Source organism: Papaver somniferum, chromosome 2 (genome assembly GCF_003573695.1).
Source record: "Papaver somniferum cultivar HN1 chromosome 2, ASM357369v1, whole genome shotgun sequence".
Classification (NCBI taxonomy): domain Eukaryota; kingdom Viridiplantae; phylum Streptophyta; class Magnoliopsida; order Ranunculales; family Papaveraceae; genus Papaver; species Papaver somniferum.
In genome coordinates, this window is record NC_039359.1 from 208,725,980 (window position 1) to 208,738,868 (window position 12,889).

At 37.6% G+C, this 12,889-nt stretch overlaps 2 protein-coding genes across 3 annotated transcripts; both read left to right on the plus strand.

The window, feature by feature from the left end:
* Positions 1–255: 255 nt before the first annotated feature.
* On the plus strand, positions 256–6,401 carry LOC113350366 (factor of DNA methylation 1-like). The gene is made up of 10 exons (XM_026594480.1): positions 256–365; positions 895–1,160; positions 1,270–1,427; positions 1,568–1,789; positions 1,892–2,112; positions 2,286–2,530; positions 3,723–3,956; positions 4,535–4,737; positions 5,446–5,665; positions 6,086–6,401. Exons 2-6 carry the CDS (start codon positions 1,004–1,006, stop codon positions 2,293–2,295), a joined length of 768 nt encoding a protein of 255 aa, XP_026450265.1. The 5' UTR covers positions 256–365; positions 895–1,003; the 3' UTR covers positions 2,296–2,530; positions 3,723–3,956; positions 4,535–4,737; positions 5,446–5,665; positions 6,086–6,401.
* Positions 6,402–6,583: 182 nt separating this feature from the next.
* On the plus strand, positions 6,584–9,957 carry LOC113350365 (factor of DNA methylation 1-like). Of its 2 annotated transcripts, none has more exons than XM_026594479.1 (7): positions 6,584–6,916; positions 7,780–8,044; positions 8,204–8,361; positions 8,519–8,740; positions 8,830–9,051; positions 9,229–9,474; positions 9,631–9,957. In XM_026594479.1, the coding sequence occupies exons 2-6, from the start codon at positions 7,801–7,803 to the stop codon at positions 9,463–9,465; spliced, it is 1,083 nt and encodes a 360-aa protein (XP_026450264.1). In that variant the 5' UTR covers positions 6,584–6,916; positions 7,780–7,800; the 3' UTR covers positions 9,466–9,474; positions 9,631–9,957. The 2 variants fall into 2 exon arrangements, with proteins under 2 accessions (XP_026450264.1, XP_026450263.1); XM_026594478.1 differs by lacking the exon at positions 6,584–6,916 and adding an exon at positions 7,000–7,152.
* The last annotated feature ends 2,932 nt before the right edge of the window (positions 9,958–12,889 follow it).

Consider the following 12,889-nt stretch of genomic DNA (forward strand, 5'->3'; position numbering starts at 1 on the left):
GGTTTTTTTTTAGTTTGGTTTTTTGGATTTTTTGTTCTTTTGTGACATCAAACCAAAACCAACCACCTAGAATTGGTTTTCTCGGTTTTTGAGTTTCTTGATTCTTGGATTTTTCGGTCTCTGATTTTTTGGTTTTTGTTGTGGGTTTGGACCAGTTCGGTCCGGGTAGAAAACCGAACCATGGACAGCCCTAGCCATCCTCATGGGAACCGGCCTAAAAGCAATTCTTCTTTGTTTTTCATCTTCTCCGCCATTCTATTTTCTTCCGTTTTGCTAACACACACCAAGAAATTTTTGGTTTCCAGAAGGATGGATTCAGGGGAATATATTCTCTCAATTCAGCTCATATTGTCGCTTCCTATCAGGTCTGTATCGATTCCATCTCTCTCTTTTCGTCTCCAGTTTTCTAGGTTTTTTTTTTTTTTACCTATAAATGCTGTAAATTGGGACTGTTGAGAGATAAGTTATCATGGGGAGGTTTATCAATGGGTTAACGTTTAAAAATGGAGTAAGTGGAGGAAAAATTGCTAAACCCCTTCCTCTTAATGCCATTTGGGGTGAAACAAGAAAAAGAAATGGGCGCCGAATTAAAAAGGTAATTAGAAGGAAACACACATGAATGAGTTGTTCAATGCTACTGGGATTCACTGATTACTGCAATTGAATAGTCAACTTGTTAATTACTAGTATCATTTAGCCTACTGCCCACCCCAGCTTGTTTGTGCTTGGTTGTTGTTGTTGCAATTAGTAGTTATTGTAGGTTAAGGGTGGCATTGTGATTTTTTGTGGCAGTGGTAGTCTCAATATGTTTGTTTTGTTAATGTTATTTTTAGCTATTCATGTGATTTTCCTAAATTAATTTTTTGTGTTATTGGTGTTTTGTTTGCCATCTAGATTATTGTGGGTTCGAATTTGTTGACGACTTACTTACATGAAGAGATTAAAAGACTGCACAATCTTGTCTGTAGACTAACTACAGTTTGTAGATGTAAGGAATCAAAGGATGGGATACATGGAAAAAAGGTTCATCCAAGTATCGGCGTCTCTTGGTATAATGACAGATGAGAGAGATGAACTGAAACAAGCTTTCCTTCAGGTCTCAAGGTCACTTAGTAGAATGGCGGAAGAAAGGGATCAGCTGAATCAAGCTCATATTGAAGGTAATTGGCAATGTTACACTACTTTATGTACACATTTTGGTAAGTACCTTGTTCTGTTTAGGTAAATCAACTGATTCTAACATGTATGCCCATCTTAACGTTCTTTCAGAAATGAGAAATATGCAGAGGATTGTCTATGAGAACGAGACACTTATGAGGGACTTAGAGACTCACCTTAAAGAACTCGAGCAGCAACGTAAGGAAATCGACAAGCGTGAGGCCCAATTGGATCTCAAAAGCAAGCAACTTTCTCTTTTAAGCGAAGAGGTACTTATACTTTTGTCAGCCTGAAGTCTATTGATTAATTAAACCCTCAATTACAGTTAATGTCTTTTCGGGCAACTTTGTGAACCATGAGAATACTGTGCAAGAGATATATCTTTGTTTGCATTGCCACTGCGATGCAGGTTACAAGAAAGCTACGTACTGTACAAGAGAATTTAGAAGGAGAGAAAGATGCGAGTGCTGGAGAAAATGTTCAAGTCTCAACAGAGGTGGATGATATGCGCAAAAGACTGGAAGAGAAAGATTATGAGTTGGATAGTTTGATTAACCTCAATAACACCCTTATCAAAAAAGAGCGCAGAAGTAACCACGAGCTACAGGAGGCACGCAAAGTTTTGATCGAGGTATGAATCCTGTGAATAGAGTTAATAGACTTATTCCATATGCACTAGAAAGTAATTTATTTTTACTCCAAAGCAATCAGGTGATTTATCCTTACCCTACAGGGTTTAGATGGGTTTGCAAATAATGGTACGCGTCCTCCTGCAATTGGGATCAAACGGGTGGGGGAGCTGAATGACAAACCATTTCGAGATATTTGCATCAAGAAGTTCTCGACTACAGAATGGGAAACAAAATCTGTTGAGCTATGCTCATTGTGGCAAAATAAAATACAAGATTCAGGGTGGTATCCTTATAAGCATGTGACGGTCGATAAAAACGTCATGTGGGTATTCATTCTATGAAGCGCATCCCGCTCTACTTTTATGTCCAATTCCTTAATATTTTCCTCACTTACTTTTATCGTTGATAAAAATCTTTGTGGGAGTAAATTATATTTTCCCTTAAATTACCATCACTGCGGAAGTTTAAGAGTGTTGTCAATTCTGTGTGCTGCAGGAAGTTATAAATGAAGATGATAAAAAGTTGAGAGAGCTGAAAGATGAATGGGGCAAGGAAGTATATGATGCTGTAGCTACTGCTTCACTGGAGATGAATGAGTACAATGCAAGTGGAAGATATCCAGTTCGGGAGCTTTGGAATTTCAAGGAAGGAAGGCAAGCCAGCTTAAAGGAAGTAATGGAATATGTCCTGAAAAAATTGAAAGCTCTTATAGTTGCTAAGCGTCGAAGATAAAGCTCACGGTGTGTCTTCGTTTGTGCACTGATTATGTTCAGTTTTTCTTCTATATCCCAAACAATATTTGATCCTATCTGTTGTTCTAGAACACTTCTCTATTTCCTCAATCTCATGCATTACTTGTTTATTAACTGATGCATCTAGACTATGTAGTTTGTTTTTTTCAGATAAGAGAATGATAGATTGTTGAGTGATTCTATGCCTAATCTAGCTAGAATATGCAAAGTTAACAAGAGTTGCAAGACTCAGCAAGTGAAGGAAAAATGTACAGAACTATTAGAGATTGGAAGATAAGATACTAAGTAAACGAAATTTCCCTGGTTGATTAAAATTATTGAATCAGAAAAACTTCTTGTTTGGAAATCATCTGACCATCCTCTTTGGAACTCTGGTAATTTTGATCAGATCCATTGAACCATGGGAATTAATTACTATGGACAAGTTGACCCGTAGGCTATGTTTCTTCTGGTACATCTATTTTTCTTCTTGTTTTTGTTGGATCCCAATTTTTCTTTGTTTCCTGAACTTTTGATAAATCTCTCAAATCTAATTCATGAAATCCATTTCCAATCCGCGCTGCCTCAAAAAACAATGATAGAAATTTATTTGTCAAAAATGTGAGCTTTAAGGTAGGGCTTGTGCTATAGGGCAGTTCGCCTGTTTCCTGTTTTAGTAATAACTGGTGGATTTATTTACTATCGGCTTTTGAAGTTGATATTCAGAGTTTGTTTTTCTTTCCTCATAAGTTTAAGAGTTGTTAGACAAGCTTTTTAAAATGTACAGAATGTTCTTATCAGTGAACATGTGATGCAAGGCTTAGACTGCTCCTGCATCAACATGTGTCAAATGCAATATATCAAACTCCCTTTCAAATTTTGAGGTTTTTTTTTTTTTTTGTTGTTGTTGTTGTTGACATAATTTGGAATATTGTTGATAATTGCCACTGCATCCGAGGGTGATAAAGCCAGTAATTGAACCATCCTTTACAATGATAAGAGATTATCAGTTCTTACTTCTTACACACCCTGTTTGTGTTTGAGTTTTGATTTTGAAATCCACAGTGTAGCCTGAGTTAGATTGCCTACATCTTATTGTCATTTCCTTCTACTTTGGATTCTGTTACTTTGCGCCTTAGTTACGTACTTAAAAACAAACAGTTCTACAGTAATTACTAATTAACTTCATCATGTTATGCAGACTAGGAAAACTTGTGCTTGTATGGATTCCCTACTTAACAATGGGAGGCCAATTAACCTGCTGACGGGTCCCTCCAGAGCTTCCAGAGCCTGCAATGTGTATCAACTATGGTAGAGATGGGGTGCAAGAAAAAGACTGGTTATCTCTGTTGTGGTTCACAGTGATGCGTGGTTACTTGCAGTTGCATTTTATTTTGGTGCCAGATCTGGATTTGACATTTGAGAAAAACGATAGGTAGGCTTTTCTTTCTTTTCTCCCATACTGAAAGTGCTATGTTGCAGTTAAGCTTTAATTTTGTTACATCATAGGACCATCCAGATTTCATTCACCTGTTTGATAAGTAGAAATTGCCTCGTTTTTCTGCATTACTTTTGCTTGTTACATCAGTGGCCAGTGGGGATGTTCATGTGCATGTGCGTATAAATTCATCCCTGATCCTTTATACGGTCACATTGCAGCTGTTTGTGGTCAGTTTATCTCAGTGGTGACTTGCAGAAGTTCAAATACACATGATTGATTTTTTCAAATACTAATGCTATATTGATAGTGGTAAATTTCTTCTCCATCATGCCCCTTGGGCAACTGAAAATTTTATCGACTACCTAAAAAGTTTCGTAATTAACTTGTTACACTCTTCACTTAGGATTCGGAGTATGTCGCTTTTAATTACATGGAAGGACTTATAATAGAGTGCTTACTTCGGCTCCTACTGGATGCGTTACTGAGATGAAGTTATAATTGTGAATATTATTCTCCCTTAAATTACCATCACTGCGGAGTTTGAAGAGTCCCATCAATTCTGTGTGTTGCAGGAAATTATTAATGAATTGGGAGGAAGTATATGATGCTGCAGCTACTGCTTCACTTGTGATGAATCAATACAATGCCAGCGAAAGATATCTAGTCCGTGAGCTTCGGAATTTCAGGGAAGGAAGGCCAGCTTAAAGGAAGTAATGTAGTACGTCCTTCATTTGAAAGCTCTTAAAATTGTTAAACATCGAAGATTCTAGCTAAGGTGTGTATTCATTTGTGCACTATTTACATTCAATTTTTCTTTTATACCCTGTTCTAGAATACTTCTCTACTTTCTTTAAGAGAATGGCACTATACATACCTAGCTTGAATATCTAAAGTTCGCAAGAGTTGCAAGACTCGGTAAGTGAAGAAAAAATGTACCTAACTATGAGAGATTGAAAGATATGGACACAATAGATAAGTTACTAGGAATACAAAATTTCCTTGGTTGATAAGAATTATTGAATCAGAAAAACTTCGTGTCTGGAAATCATCTGCCATCCTCTTTGGAGATCCGGTAATTATGATCAGATCATTGAACCATAGAAATTACTGTAGGTAACTGGATCCATAGACTATGATTTTTTTCAGTACATTTATTTTTCTTCTTGTTTTTAGGATGCACACAATAACAAAGTATTCTCATCAGTGAACATTTGTGACCTGCAATACATCAAACTCCCTTTGAAATTTGAGGTGTTTTAAGTTGTTGCTATTGTTGTTGTCATGGGAATGTTGTTACTGTGTTCGAGGGTTATAATTTAACCATCCTTTCCGCTGATAAGAGATTATCAAGTTTTTATACACCCTGTTTGGCCTGAGTAAGAGTGCATGCTTTGTACTTTGTATGACTGTTTTTAAATTAATTTTTCCTTTCATTCTCTAACATCTTATTGTAGTTACTAATTAACTTCATCGTGTTATGCAGAAAAGGAAAACTTGTGCTTGTGTGGATTTCCTACTTAACAATGGGAAGTCAATTTACCTCCTGAAGAGGTCCCTCCAGAGCTTCCAGAGCCTGCACTGGGTATCAACTGTGCTAGAGACGGAAATCATGGCTATCTCTGGTTGAGGTTCACAGTGATGCGTGGTTACTTGTAGTCACATTTTTATTTTGGTGCCAGATTTGGATGCGATAGAAACAATAGGTAAGCTCTTCTTCTTTTCTCCCCATACTGACATGCCTTTCTTTTCGTTACATCATGGAGTCATCTGTTGGATAAGTAGAAGTTGCTTGCTTGTTTTTCTGCATTACTTTTGCTATCGAGCAACTGAAATTTTTATTGACTTCCTAAAAGTTTTTTGAACTTGTTACATTCTTCACCTAGGATTCAAAATATGATGCTCTCAGTTACATGTATTAGAGCGTGCTTACTTGAAATCCTACTGTGATGCATCTACTTGGTTCTTAGCCAAGCGTGGCTCAAGGTTGAGCATGCTAAACACAATATATGGCCGAAACACGTCCAAAGAAGATTTAGATGTACCTTAATTTAAAGCTGACACAGCTGCAAAGATTCCAGCTTGAATTTGCCAATCTTTATGTGCGTGCGTGTTTGAATTTTCAGGGAGGTGTCATAGCCGTGGTACTGTGATTTGGAGCGACATTACTTTATCTTGGAGTTGACTGGTTGAGTTTGCAAGTCAACCCTTTTGGCAACTAAAGCAATGGGTGTCTGAACCTCAACATAAGTTTACCAAGCCACTGCCGGCGCCCAAGGATGATGAAGTAGGATCTCTGGACAAAGAGGAGGATGAAGATGGATACCCTCTATGCTGGGAATGTGAGGAGAACTATGCGTCAGATGAGTTTTGGATCTGCCATGACATGTTTTTTTTCCTTTTTTAATTTTCCAAACCAATTTTATTAAATCAATTTTCCACTAATCTCAAACCAAATCCGTCTAATGTTGTACTCCTGCGCAATCCTAAACGCATGAACCGCTCCCCAAAATTCCGCTTTTACCAAAGTGTCTATCCCCAAATACATAGCAAAGCACCACATCCAGACTTCCCTGGATTGCCAAACGAACAACCATCCGCGCTAAACTTAAACCAAGCAACCGTTGTGAACCCCACTTCTCACAGGTGTCCATATCGTGAACCGCGGGTGTACTACACCCCTCCCGCCATTTCCAAGGGGGTATAACTAACGGAGTCAATTGTACCCCGGAGACCGTCAACACGCGTCGGCTCCAAAATTAATATTTCCTGTTGCGACAAAACGCCGTTACAGTCATGGGAAATGGAAGAGCTAAAAGTACTAGTCTACGATATTCTGCTTCTCCACCATTCTCTTCCGTTCACACACAAACTGCTAACCCTACCCCCAAGAAATTCTGTGGTTTCTAGAAGGAATATATTCTCAAAATTGAGCTCCTTTTTGTGCTGCCCATCAGGTCTGTTTCCACTCCCTCTCCTTCCTTTTCTCTCCATTTCGTTTTGTTTTTTCAATTTTCTAGGGCTTGTAAATGCTGTGAATTGGGGCTATTGAGAGTTGAGAAGGTGAGTTATGGGGAGGTTTATCAATGGGTTAATGTTTAAAAATGGAGGAAAAGGGGGAAATTTTGATAAACCCCCTCTTAATACCATCTGGGGTGAAACCAGAAAAAGAAATGGGGGACAAATTAAAAAGGTAATAGTTAAGAGGAACACAATTCACTTCTGGGTTCACCTGATTTTGATTACTGCAATTGAATTTTCAACTTCTCAATGTAGTAGTACTCTTAGTTGCCAGTAATGGGTTGTTTGTTCAATGATGGGTTAGTTAGTAGTACTGTTAGTAATTGTAGGTGTGGTGTGCATTTTAGTTTTTTGATTGCAAATTTATGTTTGGTGGCATTGCAATTTTGCGTTTCCATTGGTGGGTTGTTGTTCAATGATGGGTTTTGACACAATACTGCAAATGAATTTTGCAGTTGTTAGTTAGTAGTACTGTTAGTTACTGTAGGGATGGTGGCATTTTAATTTTGTGTTGTGCTAGTAGTCTCGCTATTTTGTTATTGTTAAAGACGAAGCATTCAACTTCTGCATTTGCAAGTTCATGTGTGGTGGCACTGCAATTTTGTATTTGCAGTATTCTCATTATATCTTGTTATTGTTGAAGACGAAGAGTTTAACTTCTACATTGCAAATCCACGTGTGGTGTGGCATTGCAGTTTTGTATTTGCGGTAGTCTCATTATATATCTTGTTGTTGTTGAAGATGAAAGCGTTTAACTTCTGCATTGCAATTTATGTGATTATTGTTGTGTGCCATGTAGATTATTGTTGGTTCGAGCTTCATGGGAACTCACTTATATCAAGAGATGAGGAGACTGCAGAGTCTTGTGTCTAGCCTAACTGCAGAGATAGATGTAAAGAATGAAAGGATGGAATACATGGAAAGAAGGACGACCGACTTATCTACGTCCCTTGCTATAATGACTGTTGAGAGAGATAAACTGAATCAAGCTTTTCTTCAGCTCTCCACGTCACTTAATAGAATGACGGAAGAAAGGGATCAGCTAATTCAAGCTCATCTTGAAGGTAACTACGGTGTGCAATGAACATTCTTCTATACCATGTGAACATTTTAATGGGGTTGTTAATGCATGCTTTATCAACACATTTTTTTTGTAACAACCCTTGTTTTGTTTAAGGTATCAACTGAATCTAACATGTATGCCCATCTTAACTTTATTTCAGAGATGAGAAGTATGCAGAGGATTGTGTACGAGAATGAGATGCTTATGAGGGACTTAGAGACTCGCAATAGAGAACTCGAGCAGCAACGTAGGGAGATTAACAAGCGTGAGGCCCAATTGGATCTCAGAAGCAAGCAACTTTCTCTCTTAAGGGAAGAGGTATTTATACTTTTGTCAGCCTGAACTCTATTGATTAAACCCTCAATTCCCTTTTTATGTCTTTTCGGGCAACTTTGTGAACCATGACAAGCAAACATCATGGGAACAGAAAAAAAAAAATTGAAACTTTTTACCATAAATTGCCACTGCAACACAGGTTACAAGAAAGCTAAGTACTGTGCAACAGAATTTTGAAAGAGCGAAAGATACAAGTAATGGAGAAAATGTTCAAGCCTTAACAGAGGTGGAGGATATGCGCAAAAAACTGGAAGAGAAAGATTATGAGTTGGATAGTTTGACTAATCTAAATAACACCCTTATCGCCAAAGAGCGCGGAAGTAACCATGAGCTACAGGAGGCACGCAAAGTTTTGATCGAGGTAAGAATCAGATAAATACGCTCCGGAAAGTAATTTATTTAGTTTATTTTTATTCCGAAGCAAACAGGTGATTTATCCTTACCCTACAGGGTTTAGATGGGTTTGCAAATAATGGTACGCGTCCTCCTGTAATTGGGATAAAACGGATGGGGGAGCTGAATGACAAACCATTTCGAGATATTTGCATCAAGAAGTTCTCAGCTACAGAATGGGAAACAAAATCTGTTGAGCTATGCTCGTTGTGGCAAAATAGAATACAAGATTCAGGGTGGTATCCTTATAAGCATGTGACAGTCGATAAAAAGCCTCATGTGAGTAGTCATTCTATCAAATGCATCTCGTTTTACTTTTATGTCCAACTCCTTCATATTTTCCTCGCTTTCTTTTATGATTCTTGATAAAAAAAGCTTTGTGTTAGTAAATTATCTTCTCCTTTAAATTACCATCACTGCGGAGTTTGAAGAGTGCCATCAATTCTGTGTGGGTAGGAAGTTATAAATGAAGATGATACAAAGTTGAGAGAGCTGAAAGATGAATGGGGCAAGGAAGTACATGATGCTGTAGCCAGTGCTTCACTGGAGATGAATGAGTACAATGCAAGTGGAAGATATCCAGTTCGGGAGCTTTGGAATTTCAAGGAAGGAAGGCAAGCCAGCTTGAAGGAAGTAATGGAGTACGTCCTACAAAAATTGAAAGCTCTTAAAAGTGTTAAACGTCGAAGATAATAGATCAAGGTTTGTCTTCATTTGTGCACTGATTATGTCAAGTTTCCGAAAACTTTTTGATCTATTGTTGATTCTACATTACATCTCTACTTTATCTCATGCATAAGCACATCTTGTTTATGAACTGAATCAACTGAGGCATCTAGCTTTGTTCGAACTATGCAGGTTTTTCCAGATGAGTGAAATTTGGTAGATCAGTGACACCATACTAGATAGAACAAGTTAACAGAAGCTGCAAGACTTAGTAGGCGAAGGAAAAATGCACATAACTAACTGGAACCTGAGGAAACATTAGATAAGTTGCTAGAAATGCTTGAATGCTTAGTGAATTGTGTTAACTGAAGTTTTGGAGGATGGATGCCCTTATCCTTATGATCTTAAGTTTTCTTGCAACTAAAGGCTGGAAGGATATTCATCATTCTGCGTTTCAATGCAATGCCGTACAATTCTTATCAGTTTTTATCCAAATTTTCGTTTGTACATATTTTTCAAGTTTCTTGTTGAGTTCTTGTTCCTTTATTATCGGGTGCATTCGTCACATAAATGTAGGTCTTCTGATACTGTATGAAAATGGTCTTAGACATCAATGTAGGTCTTTCCTTTATTACTAAGACTTAGGTATCCAGACCATTTGCTGAAAATGGTACCTTAAATTAAAGTCCTCAAAGGTTCCTAGGACGATGTGAGCATCCAGTATCCAGCTGCGAATTCCATCTTTCTCCTCAAATGGAAAGAAAAGGGTTGTCGAGCTCTGCAACAAACGCAAAACTCAGAAGAAAAGCCTTGTCTTGATATATTCGCTATCAAAATAAGAACTCGGCCAAATTGCATTTTAGCTCATCCACATCTAAACACACTGTAAACCCACCACTTCATCAGCGGATGGAATTATGTCTATGATATCAACAACATATAATTTTCATTTACAGCATAAAAACTTCACAGAGGGAGAGAGTTTAGAAGGTTTCTTAATTTCTTCAAGAAATGGGATTTCGGTAAAACAGTAATTAACGATCAAGTAACCAATATCAATATATGGATTCAAGCTTGGTCGCATCAATCTTTAAATAGTTGCTCATGTAAAATATCACAACATTACAAACGAAAATAAGCAAGCCCTGGGACATTTGGATGATAACTGCGCAGAGTTTCTCCATTTTGCAAGGCGGACACAACATATTATAACAAAATCGTTGGTAATCCAGTGGAATCATTACTGATTAGTACCATTAACTCTTAGTTAAGGTGAAAGGTTTGCCTGGCCATCTACATTACCGTTATTATTATTTTTTTGATCAGTCAATAGGAAAGATTCATTGAAAAAGAGGTACTTAATGAAGGGGTACCTCAACCCAATAAATACAACCGACATAAAAAAAAAGAGACCGAGTTTGGAGTCGATCACCCAAGGAAAAGAACAAAGAACAAAAAGCCAAGTGAGAATAATTAAGAACCAAACGTCTCATATCCAACTCAAAGCGGCCGATAGAAATACGAGTCCCACAAAGCTATCACCGTGTTAGCCGTCAAACCCAACATTTTAGTGTTTGACTCCGCCCAAAAATAAGCTTGAATCTTAATATCTCGAATTAGACTTTTAAAATTTCTCTTTTTGTGATTGAAGATTCTAGAATTCCTTTCTTTCCAAATGCACCACCATATTGCAACCGGTAAGTTGTTCCATATACGGTCAAGTCTTTCATTATCCGAATCGTGACTCCAAGTTTTTATAGTTTCGGCAATATTATTGTCGTAGTTCCAATTGAAGTTGCTTCCTTAGGAGAAATAATTCCAAACACTCTTTGTTCGCCAACAATCATAGAATATTGGCACTTGTTTCGTCTTCTTCTTCACAAAACCGGCATACCCTATCCATATCCATACCCCTTCTAATAAGCTTGTCCGTCGTCATCAACCTTTCTTGGTATAGAAGCCATATAAAAAAGTTTACTTTGTATGGATAATGACGACTCCAAATAATCTCACTTGGAAAGCTAATATCGCCTTGGTCACAAAAAGAATCAAACCAACATTTAACCGTATAAGTATCAACCGTATTGTTTCTATCCACCATCCACAATCTAGAGTTCATGGCCACTTCTTGCCACTTATAGTAAAGAGTTTATGGAAGCAATCTTCCTCATTGTGGCTTGAGAATATCTATTTCAAGACATGAACTTCGATTTGATGTCGTTACTCGAGATCTCATATAACCTAGCCACCACTTTCCCTTTTGTTCTTGAAGCTTCAAAAGCCAATTGAAATCTATTGCATAAGACGGAATCTCCAATCCAAAAATCTTCCCAAAATCTAATTTCATTTCCCGCACAGATCTTATATTTCACATGTTTATTAAAATCCTCGAGCTCGTTATAAATATTGTACCACAAACTACATCCCTTTGGTCCTTTCGGTTGAAGAGTTTCCCAACCGGTTAATGCTTCTCCAAATTTTTCCACAATTATCTTTCTCCAAACAACATTTTTTTCCGTTCAAAATCTCCACCACCACTTTTTGAGAAGCGCCGAGTTCATGAATTTAGAATTCCAGATTCCAAGACCACCTCCTTCTCTAGATTTTACGATTATAGACCGCTCAACATTATGAATTCTTTTCTTGTTAGAATCATCATCCCAAAGAAAATTTCTTACTATATCTCATCAATCTTATTTATAATGGAGCATGGTGCAAGAAAGATTGATAAATAATAAATGGGCAAACTAGCTAAAACACTTTTGATGAGAGTCAACTTACCTCCTCTTGATATCGACCTCCCATTCCAAGAGGAAAGTCTCGATTAACATGATTCAATGATATTCTCCCACTTTCGAGTGCCACTAACTTTATCACCCAAAGGAAGACCGAGATAAATACTTGGAAAACTTGACCTCTTGGACCCCAACATATTAGCAATTTCATCAATGTCTTCAACAAGAGATACTCCAAATAAGCAACTTTTAGCAAAGTTGATTTTTAAGCCCGAGGTTAACTCAAAACATAGAAGTAAATACCGAAGAGAATCTACTTGTTCACGCTTCGCATCAAGAAAAACAATGGTATCATCGGCAAATTGGAGATGGTTAACTTTAGTTCCCTCGTTCTTCACCGAGAAACCCGAAATTTTACCAACTTGTTTTGCCTTACTCAACATATGACTCAAGACCTCTCCAACAATGGTAAAAAGAAAAGGAGAAAGAGGATCACCTTGACGAATACCCTTCTCACTACCAAAAAACCCATGAGTGGTACCATTCACAAGAACCGAAAAAGATAAGCAATTCCGTATCCAAGCACGCCAAACGCCTCCAAATCTCATTTTAAATAAGACTTCATTTAAGAAATTCCAATTCACATTATCAAAAGCCTTCTCAAAATCTAATTTGCACACTAACCCCGGAAATTTTTGACGAAGTCTAGAATCCAC

What these genes read in the sequence shown, in the direction of transcription:
- LOC113350366 (XM_026594480.1), top strand. Translation starts at nt 1,004, where the DNA reads ATGGGATACATGGAAAAAAGGTTCATCCAAGTATCGGCGTCTCTTGGT. An exon ending in GAATCAAGCTCATATTGAAG is followed by an intron (nt 1,161 to 1,269) that starts GTAATTGGCAAT and finishes ACGTTCTTTCAG; the next exon opens with AAATGAGAAATATGCAGAGG. An exon ending in TTTCTCTTTTAAGCGAAGAG is followed by an intron (nt 1,428 to 1,567) that starts GTACTTATACTT and finishes ACTGCGATGCAG; the next exon opens with GTTACAAGAAAGCTACGTAC.
- LOC113350365 (XM_026594478.1), top strand. Translation starts at nt 7,030, where the DNA reads ATGGGGAGGTTTATCAATGGGTTAATGTTTAAAAATGGAGGAAAAGGG. An exon ending in ATGGGGGACAAATTAAAAAG is followed by an intron (nt 7,153 to 7,779) that starts GTAATAGTTAAG and finishes TGTGCCATGTAG; the next exon opens with ATTATTGTTGGTTCGAGCTT. An exon ending in AATTCAAGCTCATCTTGAAG is followed by an intron (nt 8,045 to 8,203) that starts GTAACTACGGTG and finishes ACTTTATTTCAG; the next exon opens with AGATGAGAAGTATGCAGAGG.